The sequence below is a fragment of the Thalia democratica genome, chromosome 1, assembly GCF_965202585.1.
Source record: "Thalia democratica chromosome 1, ktThaDemo2.hap1.1, whole genome shotgun sequence".
In the NCBI taxonomy this organism is placed as follows: domain Eukaryota; kingdom Metazoa; phylum Chordata; class Thaliacea; order Salpida; family Salpidae; genus Thalia; species Thalia democratica.
Window position 1 is genome coordinate 61,275,437 of NC_139165.1, and position 13,035 is coordinate 61,288,471.

General features: G+C 24.7%; 1 protein-coding gene across 2 annotated transcripts in view; it reads right to left on the minus strand.

Moving 5' to 3' along the window:
• Positions 1 to 4,934: 4,934 nt before the first annotated feature.
• Positions 4,935 to 13,035, minus strand: part of LOC145836500 (vang-like protein 1) — a 30,892-nt gene continuing 22,791 nt past the window's right edge. For both annotated transcript variants that reach the window (XM_082945129.1, XM_082944629.1), the window contains exons 10-14: positions 12,428 to 12,578; positions 9,045 to 9,156; positions 8,621 to 8,763; positions 7,168 to 7,267; positions 4,935 to 5,658 (exon numbers count right to left, since the gene is read on the minus strand). In XM_082945129.1, the coding sequence (XP_082801255.1) occupies positions 5,518 to 5,658; positions 7,168 to 7,267; positions 8,621 to 8,763; positions 9,045 to 9,156; positions 12,428 to 12,578 (647 nt within the window). In that variant the 3' untranslated portion in view covers positions 4,935 to 5,517. The remainder of the gene's footprint in view (positions 5,659 to 7,167; positions 7,268 to 8,620; positions 8,764 to 9,044; positions 9,157 to 12,427; positions 12,579 to 13,035) is intronic.

The window sequence follows — 13,035 nt, forward strand, 5'->3', positions numbered from 1 at the left end:
TTCAAAGCTCACAACTTTCTATACAATTAGATGATTTTAGTAAATAAAACATCTTAGTTTTAATTTCAAGTATTAATATAATGAGCAAAAGTAGAAGTATCACTATGGTTAAACCTTTTTTTTTTAGAATTGGTAGTATTAAAGCATCTTTAAAAGATAAAGCAACATTGATTTTAAGCTAGTTACCAAGTTAGAGAAAATGTTAAAAGACGTGTTGTAAAAATTCGCGGTAAAGTATTTAACATTACTTTGTGAGCTTTTAAAGAACTACAAAAGTCAAAACTTAAAAGTGAAGACAAAAAAAACTAAAAACAAAATACCATGGTAAAAGAAAGCGAGAAAATGCTTAAATTTAGGCGAGTTTTATAATAAAGTATTTATAAAATAAAAAAAAGTTTGCTGCAAATAAAATTACTTTCTACAAGAAATTTAATTAAAATAGTTAACAGCTTTATATAACATAGAATTAAATTACTAAAAATAAAATAAAATTTATTATCTTGTTAAGAAATAATGCATCTGCATAATATAAATTTATTTGCATGTTTTATTGTTAGCATTTTTAATAAAAAAATTTATGCAATTTAGTAAGGTTGTGATTTTCTAAATAGACTCTTATTAAAATAAAATTCATTATGGTATCATGACTTTAAATTTAATTTTAGCTGTTTTCAAGGTCTGCATTTCATGCTGGTGCTACTTCTACAGTATAGGTAAAATATTTCTTTCTTTTTTGTTTTGTTTAAATCTTTGTACTTTGTTTAAGGCTCATTTCCAAACTTATGTAACATATTAATTGTGTTATTAAAATTAGGTGTACACTTTTATTTTGTGATTTGCATTAGTTTTCAAAGATAAAATTTATAACTCTTTTAAAATATATACTTTGATTTAATAAAGAAACTTCTTTGTTTATTTATACATTATGCATAAATTTAATACACAAAATTAAGTTTTTAATTTGTGCAGCTGTTTTAGCGTTTAGATAGTAATGTATTTATTAAATAAATAACAAATTACTAAACTGTATAAGAAATTAGGCGTTGAGTTATAACAATGGTTATATGTTTAACATAACTATAAACACAGTTTTATAAATAAATTGCTAACGACAATTTATACAAATAAGTTTGTAGTTCATTTTTTAGTTTTCGATTTTTTGAAATTTAAATTTTTAGCTTTTCAGCGTTAAATAATTAACACCCATTTTCAGAATGTATTGCTAACAACTCCTCATAGTTTTAAAACATGTTTATTATTTTTAAGTTTTCATATATGGTTTGATAAAATTGAAGCATTGCAGTGTTTGTATTTGTGTTTTCTATAGCAATTTTTGAAAACAATCCAGTGAAGCCAATATAGGGTTTCATGTCTTTTGCTGACTTTACATTAGTCTTATAATTTCTTTTTTCTGTCATTTTGATTTGCCATCGTCCATATATTCTTAACTTTTGCCGTCTCACGTTCACTTCTTTTTTTCTTTTCTGTCTAACAGTTTACAATTTTGTGCAATTATTAAATGCTTCATGTTTGGCATATAGGAATAAGATAAACTTATTATTTTTCTGTTGAGAGCCTTACTATATTGGGGGTTATTAGTGAAGTTTACTTCCACAATATATGAGAAGTATTTCCAAATCCACCTCGCTATACACAAAATGTAGCAATTACATAGGATAAAACTAGAAGGTTTTCTTAGGAATTGATCATCATTTGCCGAAAATCTTCAGCTGTTTATAAGATAATCTTATGATTTTTATTTCCATTGATCAACAAAAAGTCGACAACCAGCAGTGTACGAAAAATTTTAATACTGAGGATTATTATATTGTGGTGAAGGCAGAAAACTCTAATCAACCACACTTTTTGAATAGATTTACGTACAAGATTTAAAATAAGTATAAGCTTTGTTTTCCAGATTAAGCTATTTAGTTCTTAGTACAGTGCTTAACCACTTATCCGGACATGTTTTTCTGGAAACGTGTCAGGATAAGCATTCTTCAGAGTAAGTACAAAAATCTTTTTTTTTAAATAGTATAACTGCTGTATATTATGCAATGCATAATAAAAGCATTATAGTAATAACAAATAGTAATTACGACTAAATATATATAAAATTATATTCAACTTATGAATAAAATAAATAAAACTGTCATGCACCTTATCTTAAACAAAATAATTTTTTATTATCAACTTTAATAATAAATTTTGAACGAAAAATCTAACACAAAAAAACTGTTATGAATTCATTTTATAAAAAAAAGTTAGAACTTATTCAACTATCAAAAGAACTTAAAAGTTTAAATAAAAACTGTAGGTCATATTTTAAGCAACATTGTTAAATTAAATTTGAAAAACTGACTTACTTTACATTCAAAGGTTTTTTATAACTAAACTAGTTTTAACAAAGTTTGAATGTAAGCTTTAGTAGTATGATTACGTCATAATAATTAATTAAACTGCAGAATATATAAAACCACTTTAAAATTTTCATACAGCATGAATGCTTGAATATTCGTATTACAGAAAATGTTTGTGTTTTGTATTAAAAACTTTTTCGAATTTTTTTCTCGACTGAAACTGTCCGGATAATTGAGGGTCCTGATAAGTGAATAAGCACTGTTAAGTTTTTTTTTATAAAAGTAATTTTTTGTGTATTTTATTATACATGTTAGAAATATTCAGTTTTATTAAAGTTTTTCTTTACATTTTTGTTTATTTCGAAGATAGAAATAACTTAAAGCTGTTATATTTTTACTACATTTAAGTAGTAAAAAGCAAGTTCTGCTTAACTATTCACTGTTTATTTCTAAGTATTGAGTATTCAGTGTTTAGTTTTAAAGGTGTTACAAAGTTGTCACAACTATTCCTACATTTAATTACTTGCCTTAAATTACCAATAATTCAATTATAATACTTTTTTTTTTGTTTCGCTCAAGTTTATAATGATTAATACCTGAAAGTAATTTTAATAAATAGCTGTAAAAATTTATATATGAAATTATGTCCTGGACACGACATTAAAATGTATCCTGGTGTATGACTCGATAACCGAAAGGTTTTTTTTGTACAGAAAGTCATTAAACCAAATTTTTGAGCGCTTTTTTTTTTCGTTCAATTAAGAATAATCAATATAAAAAATCTAGAATTTAGTGATTTCTTATTATAAGTTTATGAGTATTTTTGATTGCAATTTTAAATAAACTAATAAACTTTTAATCAAACATTTATTTACAGTCTCTTATAACAAGTATTTTGATTAACTTTTGTCATCAAAATTAACAATACTGTATTTAAGTATGAGTCAGTCAAAAAATTGTCAAAAAAGAGTAATGAAATACTCAAGCAAAAATTTTTATAGACTATAAATTAGTAAATGGCTTGAAGTAGAAGATAGAATTGTCAACTTCGTCTGAATTATTTTAAGGTTACTCTGATCACCACATAAAAGTCAATGCTTTGCAATGACTAGTTGTATTTTTACTTTAACTTTATATTTATCTATCTAAAATAACCAATGCATAACAGGCACAATGTTTCACTTTATGTATAAGCTAAAGGGTAACAAAAAAGTATCGTTGAGAAAGTGTTTTACAAAAAAAAATATAGTACAACTTATACTTTATTTCAGTAAAAAGAAACCAGCTTTAAAATCGGTTAAAATAGTTCAAAAAATTATTTAGGTTCTTCTGCTATCGATTACTATAAAAAATAATCACGTTAATACGCAGTACTTTGTAAATGTAATTTGTGCAAATACCTTCATTTTTGAATTGATTCAAAATTCTTGAGGATTTCTAAACTTAGTTTAATTTAGCTTTAGATTAAATCAGGGGTGGCAGGCCAGAGGTACTCGCGGGCCAATTTAGAATTTATAACATCTTTGCGGACTGCAGTTTTAATTTTATTACCAAAGATAAAGCTATTAAGTTTAAGTAGTAATTATTCTGATATACAAGTCAGCGTGATATTTAAATATACTTATAGGGCTTAAAATTAAAAGACAAAATTGCGATTTTTTTAACTCACTATCTGTCTAGTAAACTAATATTTTTTTACTTATTACTAGTACTATATACTTAACTATCAACTAGCACCGAAACAAACGAGCTTAAAAAGTAATTTTTTTTTTCTCAATTGTCCTTATTAACATCTTTTAAATAAATCTTTTTTTAAGTTTTAATTTAATCCTTTTTTACTTAATGTTTAATAACATTTAATATCTGATTAAACTAGAATCTTTTAAATCAATCAACTAAAATAGACATTTTAACTAATAAACTTTATTTTGTATTATAAAAAAATTAGGCTAAATTCAAAAACTTACGTTTAAACTTTTCAGTAAGCTGTTTATTTTTCAAACAGGGCCACACATTAGACAAGAAAGTTAGCCTAAGCAATTTAACCTGAATACTATAAAATTATATAAAATTCATAGAGGCTATCAAACAATAATCAAGTAATAATACCATTATTATGAATGTGATTACATAAGTAATTAACTACTTGGCTAGAATATATTAAAGTTTATAGAACTTTTTAAAAATTGGGTATTTGTTTAAACTAGCTTTAAAATTGCAATATAAATGTTTTAAGCTAGATTAATTAACAAAAAAATCAATTTAAAGTATTCTAGTTCTTTAAAAGTGTTAAACTAACTAAAATATTTGACAACCTTATCTAGTAAAAAATAGTCCTCGCGAGCGACAGAATTACCTTTCGCGGGCCACTTCCCGTTAAAAATAAAAATACGCTCGCAAGCAGTGCCGTAGTTGGCACGAGGGGCCACAAAAAAATATGCATCATAAAAGATAGGCCGTAAAGCTTTCAGTACTATTTAATTTAAAAAATTTTATACTTAGTTTCATAATACTTATCAATTTATGTTTTATAACTTTAATAAAAAATATATAAACACGTTTCTATTGTGCAAGTGTCTTTTGATAAACAAAACTCAATAAAATACGATAAAAATGTACCGCTAAATTTTTTCTACAAAACAATAGTTACATAACTAATGAAAAAGATGATTAGGAGCTTAAAAGACAATATTAAAACTAAAATGTTAAAAATTATGTTTTATCATTTAAAAATTTTTACATATTATAAATCAGTTTTTCATTAAAAAATTATCTTTTCAAACCATATTTGCCACTTAAATAAAAAGAAAATGTAGTATTATAGTTTATAGTTCAAAATATACATTCACAGCACCGCTTTTTGTAAAACAGTTTAAATTATAAAGATTAAAAAAGCAACTTAAGTTGTCGAACAAACTTTTTTTATAAAAAAGATTCAAACAGTGAAATTTTTTATTACGTAAATTTAATTTACAAAACAGATGAAGTCTATTTTTTTATCGTTAACTAAGTTAAGCAAGAACTATATTTATCACAACAATTAATTTAAGCTTTAATTAACTTTATTGCGCTATTTTTATAATAGAAACTTTCATTGTTTTCTCTTTTTATTTTTTAGACACTTTACTATGAACTAGTCAACTTTTTGTTTTTTCAATCACACGTGTGAGTCTATTTGCATTGTAAATTTGTGTGAAAAACTATCAACAAATTCCTCCTCAAGTCTAAGTTTAGGAGATTCTCTCACACAAACTACTAAACTATAATTTGATTGGTTTAGACGAAAAGTTGTTCCTGCCTATAAAAAATGTTTAAGGTGTAGCTTTTACAGTTTAAATTAAATCGTAGTTAATGTATTGACTATAAAGTTTAAACCAAATATAAATAAATATACTTTTGTGTATAACAAAAAGCATTTTATAAGCTTTTAATTGTATTAAAATTAAAAAAAAAAACACAAAGAACAACATTTTTCAACAAGGAAACATTTTTTCACATTTTTTTTTGAATTTTAGTTTAGTTTAGTTTTTTTTTCAGTCTTAACTTATCCAGGGTTCGTACGCCAAGTTTTGCAACTTTAGACTGAAATTTCCCTACCTAGATTGATATTTTCCCTAACCCTTGTTGGACAGCGCCCAGTTAAGCTTAAAACTAGATGAAACAACGTCGTTTACTAGCTTTGTTGTAAGGACGTTGCCTTTACTTTTTTATTTGTCAATTTTAGAAAATAAAAAAAATATGTTGAAAATAGAATGAGAATTTGAGTTATTGGAAATTAAATTGTCTTGCAACCACTGAAGCTATATATAGCACTTTACTTTAATAGTGCTTTCTCACTCTTTTTAGAATCAGAACTTTATATTTAACATCTACTAAAATTTTACAATTTGGTACAAAAGAAAAATAATTAAAACATAAGTTTAACTTGCCTTATTTTGAAGTTTAAAAATATACTTAACAATAAAATCACAAAGCTAAAACATTTGAGAAAGTTACCTACTTAAGTGATTTAAATTTTGTTCCATTACCAATTTTTTATTTAGATTAAAAACTTCAATAGACATAACCTCGGGCTACATTAAAATTTGATTTATTAAAAACTTTAAAAGTTTTGATCATATACAAAATATCTTACACTATTCACTGTAAAACGAGGTTTGGGTCCACTGTGGGGAACAAAGACCAAATGCAAAACTTCACAGAAATTCACAGTTTAATAATCTATTTAAAACAAAATAAACTAGTTCTCTAATTTTATACAGTTTCTGAAATTTTCAAGCATTATATGAGTTCTTATACTTTTCCGATATCAAGTTAATTTTACTTAAATTACAAAACCAAACTTAATTTAGAAATTAATTCACAACTTAACAATCTTCTTTAAAAAAACACTTTTTTACTTTGATTAGTAATTCACAGCTTTTCGAGCATTTTAATTGACAAAAACTGACATCTTGCCAATATTTCTAAAAATACTGAATTAGCCTGACTTAGCCCTTACGCGTATGAACCCTGCTTATTCTTCTATCAAAAACAAAAATATTTTTTTCGAATTTTCATACTACCAAAACTTAACTAATAAATTTATATTCTGAACAAAGCATTTAAAAACCTTTAATGAATTGTATAAAATTTTCGCAAAAAATACACATTTTATATACATGTCATTTTGAACTCATAAAACTCAAAATTTAATTTTGCAGCTATTTCTTAGTTATCGATGATAAATTAAATCTAAGTTAAAAACAAATATATAACATTTTTTGTTAGATAAAAACTAGTTGAAAAACACTAAATTTTTCTATACCTTTATAGTGTTTACAAGCGGATCATCACTGACTAACTTCCAATGCGACGAATTGTTAGAGTTATTTTCATAGGTAAGATAAGGCCCAGGACTAAAGTATCTGCAAAACATTATTTAACAATTAGCTAAATACCTATTTATTTTACATTGATAAATGTTCTTTTCGGTCCATTTTGTATTCGTATTTAAAGTTAAAGTTTGTTTAAAATAAATTTTAAAATCTTTAATTCAACTTCTTGTTAATAAAGTTATAAAATGAAGCTTATTACAAGTACTTTAAAAACTTATCATACTAAAAACATTTTTATACAATAAAAATTAAGTGCTGAAAATAACAATAAAAAGTAACTTTTTTGTAACCGGCAATCATATGATTTCTACTTGGAAGGTTATCTAAAATAGAAAAATACTTTTTTTTTCTAAAAATTTAGCAGTTCTACCACATCAAGTTACTCAAAAAAAATAAAGGAAGAACATGAGATAAATATATTAGTGTCAAAAACCAATTATAAAACTCACAACAACTCAAAAAGATTTTTCAAAGTTGAATATAGTTTTAAAAAGTTGACTTTAAGTTCATTTTTAGAATGTCATTAATGATTTAGTAGAATAATAAACTTTTTTATACGTGGATATAAATTATTACATATTTTAAGTAAACTAATACATATCGTAAAAGCTGTTTTATAACTTTTTATTATTATATTTATTAGCACAAAAGTAGTCCTGTACAGATATGGAATAAAATAACATGTAAATACAGCGTAACTTTAATTTAAAAAACATTAATTGTCAAATAATTAAACATTATAAAATTATAAATAAAAAAGTACTATTTTGAATTATTTTTTATTGAAAATTCATAAAAGACAGCTAAATATCAACGGATTTAATTTAAATTTAAAGTGTTTTCGGGCTTGTAAAGTGTTTTTGAATGGCACTTGATTAAACATGTTTAGCTGAAACGATCTTGCAATATTATCTAAAAGTATTTATGGTTGTTTTTTTTTTTGAACACGTTAAAAATTATTTTCCAATTTTTCGTTATATATCAACTTTTGAGACAATTTTTAAGTATTTTTTTAAATATTTTTATAACTTTTTTTAAATTCGTATACTTTTAAATGCATTTACAAAGCATATGTTTTAACCGAAAACCTAACACATTTTCAAGCAACACTAGTAATTATTATCTTTACAAAACTAAAAATTTATAAATACTAAAATTATAATGCTGTTATTTTCATAGGCTTTATCTTTTCTTTACTTACAAACTGCTTTAAAATCTCAAACTTAAACTATTTTATTTTATTAAGTTATTTGTCTATAAAAACTATTCTAAACAAAACGTTCCATTAGCCTAATATAAGTGAATACTTTTAAAACGGTTGGTAACAAAGTAGATGCAATTACATTTAAATATTTTATACATAGAAACTACCAAAAAAATTACTTTTCAAGAAATGCTCTAGGACTCATATCATTTTTTATGCAAAAGCTGAGGTGTTTGAATATGTCTTCCATTTGATAATGCTGATGCTGTCTTGTTGTTCTTAAGTACTTTTGTAATGCCCTTGCTAATGCTGGAAACACAACCTATATAAGAAATTTTTTACTATTTTTTTTTAGCAAAGCTATAATTTATTTAAACTATTAAATAAAGATTTTAATAAGTTATTACCAATTTTATGAACTGGAAAGTTTAATACGTTACTTTTTATTCGTAAGTTATTTTAAGATAATTTTTAAATATCATTAACTATCTTCTTTCTGCTTTAATTGTTCACTGACACGTACCAAAACCTTATATTGTTACGAATAACTTAAAGTTTAAAGTTTTCAAAAAACTAAAATGTAGACTGATTATAGCTCTCGACCTCACTAGCGTTTTGAGAGTTCATCAACGCATTTTTTTCACGATCTTCCTTGATTTCGTCTTCATTTGCCCTTCTGATGTGTGTAAATGCATCCTCTGTTGCTGCCATCAACCTTAAGTTTTATAAACTTAATTAGTAATTCAAGCTGATAAACTAATGCTTCGACACATTAAAAACACAAAATTTATTTTTGATATTAGAAGGTTTAAATGGGTGAACGACAATTCAAATTCTGACAATTCAAATTCCGAGAGTTCAAATTCTTGAACTTTTTGATAAATGGCCTTAACTTATAGAATAAAGTTTACGTTTAAAAAATTAAAAATACGTATGTAGGTATAATTGATACCAGGGGCGTAGCGTGGGGAGGAACACTGGCGCATGCGTGCCACCCAAAAAAAGAAAAATGTAAAAAAAATAATGTAATATCTTTATCCTTTATAGTATTTTTTTAGCTTAATTTGCCTTTTTTCAACTATGTTTATCTAGTATTCAAAAAGTTAAACGAAATTTTGAATACTAATTAGTGACAATTTAGGAAAGTACATGTTATTACTTAATATACTGATTCGGTGCGTAATTGCAAATGCGCACCGATGTTGATGAAAAACTTCATAAGGAAAAATTTTATTAGTTCATTAACTACATAAGAATCTAGACTCAAAAAGCACGCAAATAATATAGCGCACCGCTGTAGTATAACCTTATGGCAGATTATTTTTCTACAAATAGTTTACAAAATACGTCACGCTTAAAGAAAAATTAAACAATTTTATAATTTTTTGTTATGCTACATTGTTAAGACTACTGCTAGTTTTCTGAACTTTATTTTTGTAACATACAAGATAAGCGTGTCGGCCTATGAGAAATAAACTTTGTTTGTGATTTTTATTTTAAACAAATACAATCAAAAGAATTAAATTTAAATAGTACACTTTTAACTATTTTACAAAGTTGTAATAAACTGTAATAACAGTTATAAAGTTGGTTTATTTTAACTTCTGTGTAACTTTATTAAAATTATGTGCAATAAGGTGTTGTTATCACTGTTGTATTGTATATTAAAGAGATTGATTTTTTTTTTTTTGTAAATAAAACAGATACTTTCGTTTTATTGATTATATTAATTTTTAAAGATATAAAGTTTACTATAAGTAATAAAAAAAGTTTTTATTTAGTAAATTAACATTTTTGCAAGTATAAGTAACTCTAATGAAAATTATACTTTTATTTAATTGTTTAATTTTGTAACATATAAATATTTTTTTAAACAGTTAACGAACTTATTTTACTTAATAAATTTACTCAATTATATTACTTATAAAAAGTTTTTTTATAGCTAATTACAAAAGTTTTAATTTAGAGGATTTTTTGAGAAAAAAATTTGCGCACCCTTTGACCAAAATACCACGCTACGCCACTGATTGATACCTACTAATTTTTTTATCTTTGCAAAGTTTTGAGTATTTTTAAAGATATAGCTAAAATAGGTTTTAAAGTATACTTATTCTTAGTAATTTTTAAATTTCTCTTTTAATAGTTTTTATTTTCAGTTTATTTTTTATACCATAACTTTATTTAATAGATCTACAACTGCTTTTTTTATTTAGAAAAAATACTTAATACTTTTAGAGGTATGGCCTATTACACATTTTTTTTAGAACTTGAGTTGTCGGAATTTTAATTATCATGAAACCGTTAAAAATTGTAAAATAGTTCAAGTTTAAAATTTAGTTATAAAAGTTTTGTTTTATTAAGTTTATTGACCAAAAGAGTAAAACTCTTGAAAACGTTTTGAATTTTAATATGCTATAAAAATTTGTAGATTTTTCAAAGAATAATTCGACTATTTATCGAAGACAATTTGGAAATTTAATTTTCTATACGTTAAAACTTATAGTTCATTTGAAAATTAAGCTACAAGACAGAATACTATAATAAACTTTTTACATATGAATACGAACATTACGGTGTGTTTTTATTTGTTAAAACAAAATTTATGGGCAGGTGTCCTATACTCACAACGGGACACTTTTTCTAGAAGACACTTTTGCACGAAGACAATTTATCACAAAGGGTCACTTTTACACGAAGACAATTTTGTACAAATGATTTTTTTTTTTTATTGATAAATTCTTTCTTAATCACCACTATTATCATTTTCCCTTACCCTTGGTCGGTAACTTATTTTTTCTCCTTTTTATTTTTTTTATTTCCTTTATTTATTTTTCTTCTGTTACACCTAATATCTTACCCTTGGTCAATATTTTTTTTCTTACTAGTATTTTATTTGTTTTTACTTAACATTTTTAATTTTTCTAATTAATATTTTTTCTACTATCACTGTTACCCCTAACCCTTGGTCAGTGTTTTTTTTTCTTATCAATATTTTTTCGATTTATGTTTTTAATTTTTCTAATTAACATTTTTCTTGTTGGGTAAGTGTCAAATATACACAAAGGGACACTTTTGCCCGAAACGTCACTTTTGTACGGCGTCAATTTTTCACAACGGGTCACTTTTGCAAGAAGGGTCTTTTTTGCACAAAGAAACTTTTGCACGCGTTGAGTTTTATTTAATAAATAACTTATTTTTATTTATTTCTTTTTTATTTTTACTTACACCGTTACCCAAACCCTTACCCTTGGTCGGTATTTTTTTCTTATAGTATTTTTTGTTTACATTTAATTAATTAAACATTTTTAATTAACATTTGTTTACTATCAATGTTACCCCTAACCCTTACTGTTAGTCAGTATTTTTCTTCTTATAAATATTTAATTGTTTTTGTTTATTTTTATTATTTTTATTATCAATATTTTTAAATATAACTTTTACCCCAAACCCTTGCCCTTAGTCAGTATTTTTTTTCTTTTAATATTTTTCTATTATCACTGTTACCCTTAACTCTTACCTATGGGTCGGTAATTTTTATAATATAAATGTTATCGTTATTTTTTTGTAACTTTCGTACCAAAGTGACCCTTCATGCAAAAGTGTCTTCGTGTAGCAATGTCCCTTTGTGCAAAAGTTTCCCTGCGTACATACTTAAACCGTCCCCAAAAATGATAGACCTATGTTCAAGTCTTTAAAAAAAATTATAAATATTTGTTTAGTATAGTTGTATTCATTTTTTTGACTTAAAAACCAAAAAAACATGAGCAGCTTTAAACTTAAATGCACTTATTTGTGTTTGGTGTTAAGATGTTAAATATGTGCATTTCTTAGTTTTACAATTTTAATTAACGTAAAAAAAAGTGAATTTTATCAATTAAGTGAAATGTATATTATAAAAAATGTTGGTTTTTATTAGTATAACCATTGAAATTATAAGTAAAAGTAATAATAAGCTTGCTTAGTTTTTTATAAAAAAAATACTTTACCGTGCCTTCCGTTTTTTAACTCTTCTTTCATACTCTGCTTCTTCATAATACCTGTCGTTGTGACCGGCATCCCTCCTTCTTGCTATCGCAGACATCATAGCTCTAGTTTGCTGTCCTGATGCTTCATTATTTTGACCTTGGTTTGTATTACCTAAAAAAAGAGTAAATACTGGCTAAAAAAAGAGATAAGAAAAAATCAAACTTAAAAGTTTACGTACATACAACTTTGATGTGGTGCAAAAATATATACAATAATCTTTAATAAATCATTCACAATCTTAGTAAAAGATGTTGCGTTCCTTACATAATCAGCAAACAAGTATCAAACTTTTCTAAAACAAATACACCTAGATCTTCAATATATATTTTAAAAGTAATTTTGGAAATGTTTAGCTCAACAGATTATTTATTATAAGTTTTACTACAGTGCAATACTTATACTTACTGATCATGATAATCAAAGATTTAAAACTTTCTAGACATAGTTTTAGGAATTTTTTTTTTAATTCTACTTTCGGAACGGACATTGTTGCAATTTAAAGTCACTGTGGTTTCAAGTTAAATATTTTTGAATTGCATTCAATTCTTTGTAAAAACTTAAATAAAAT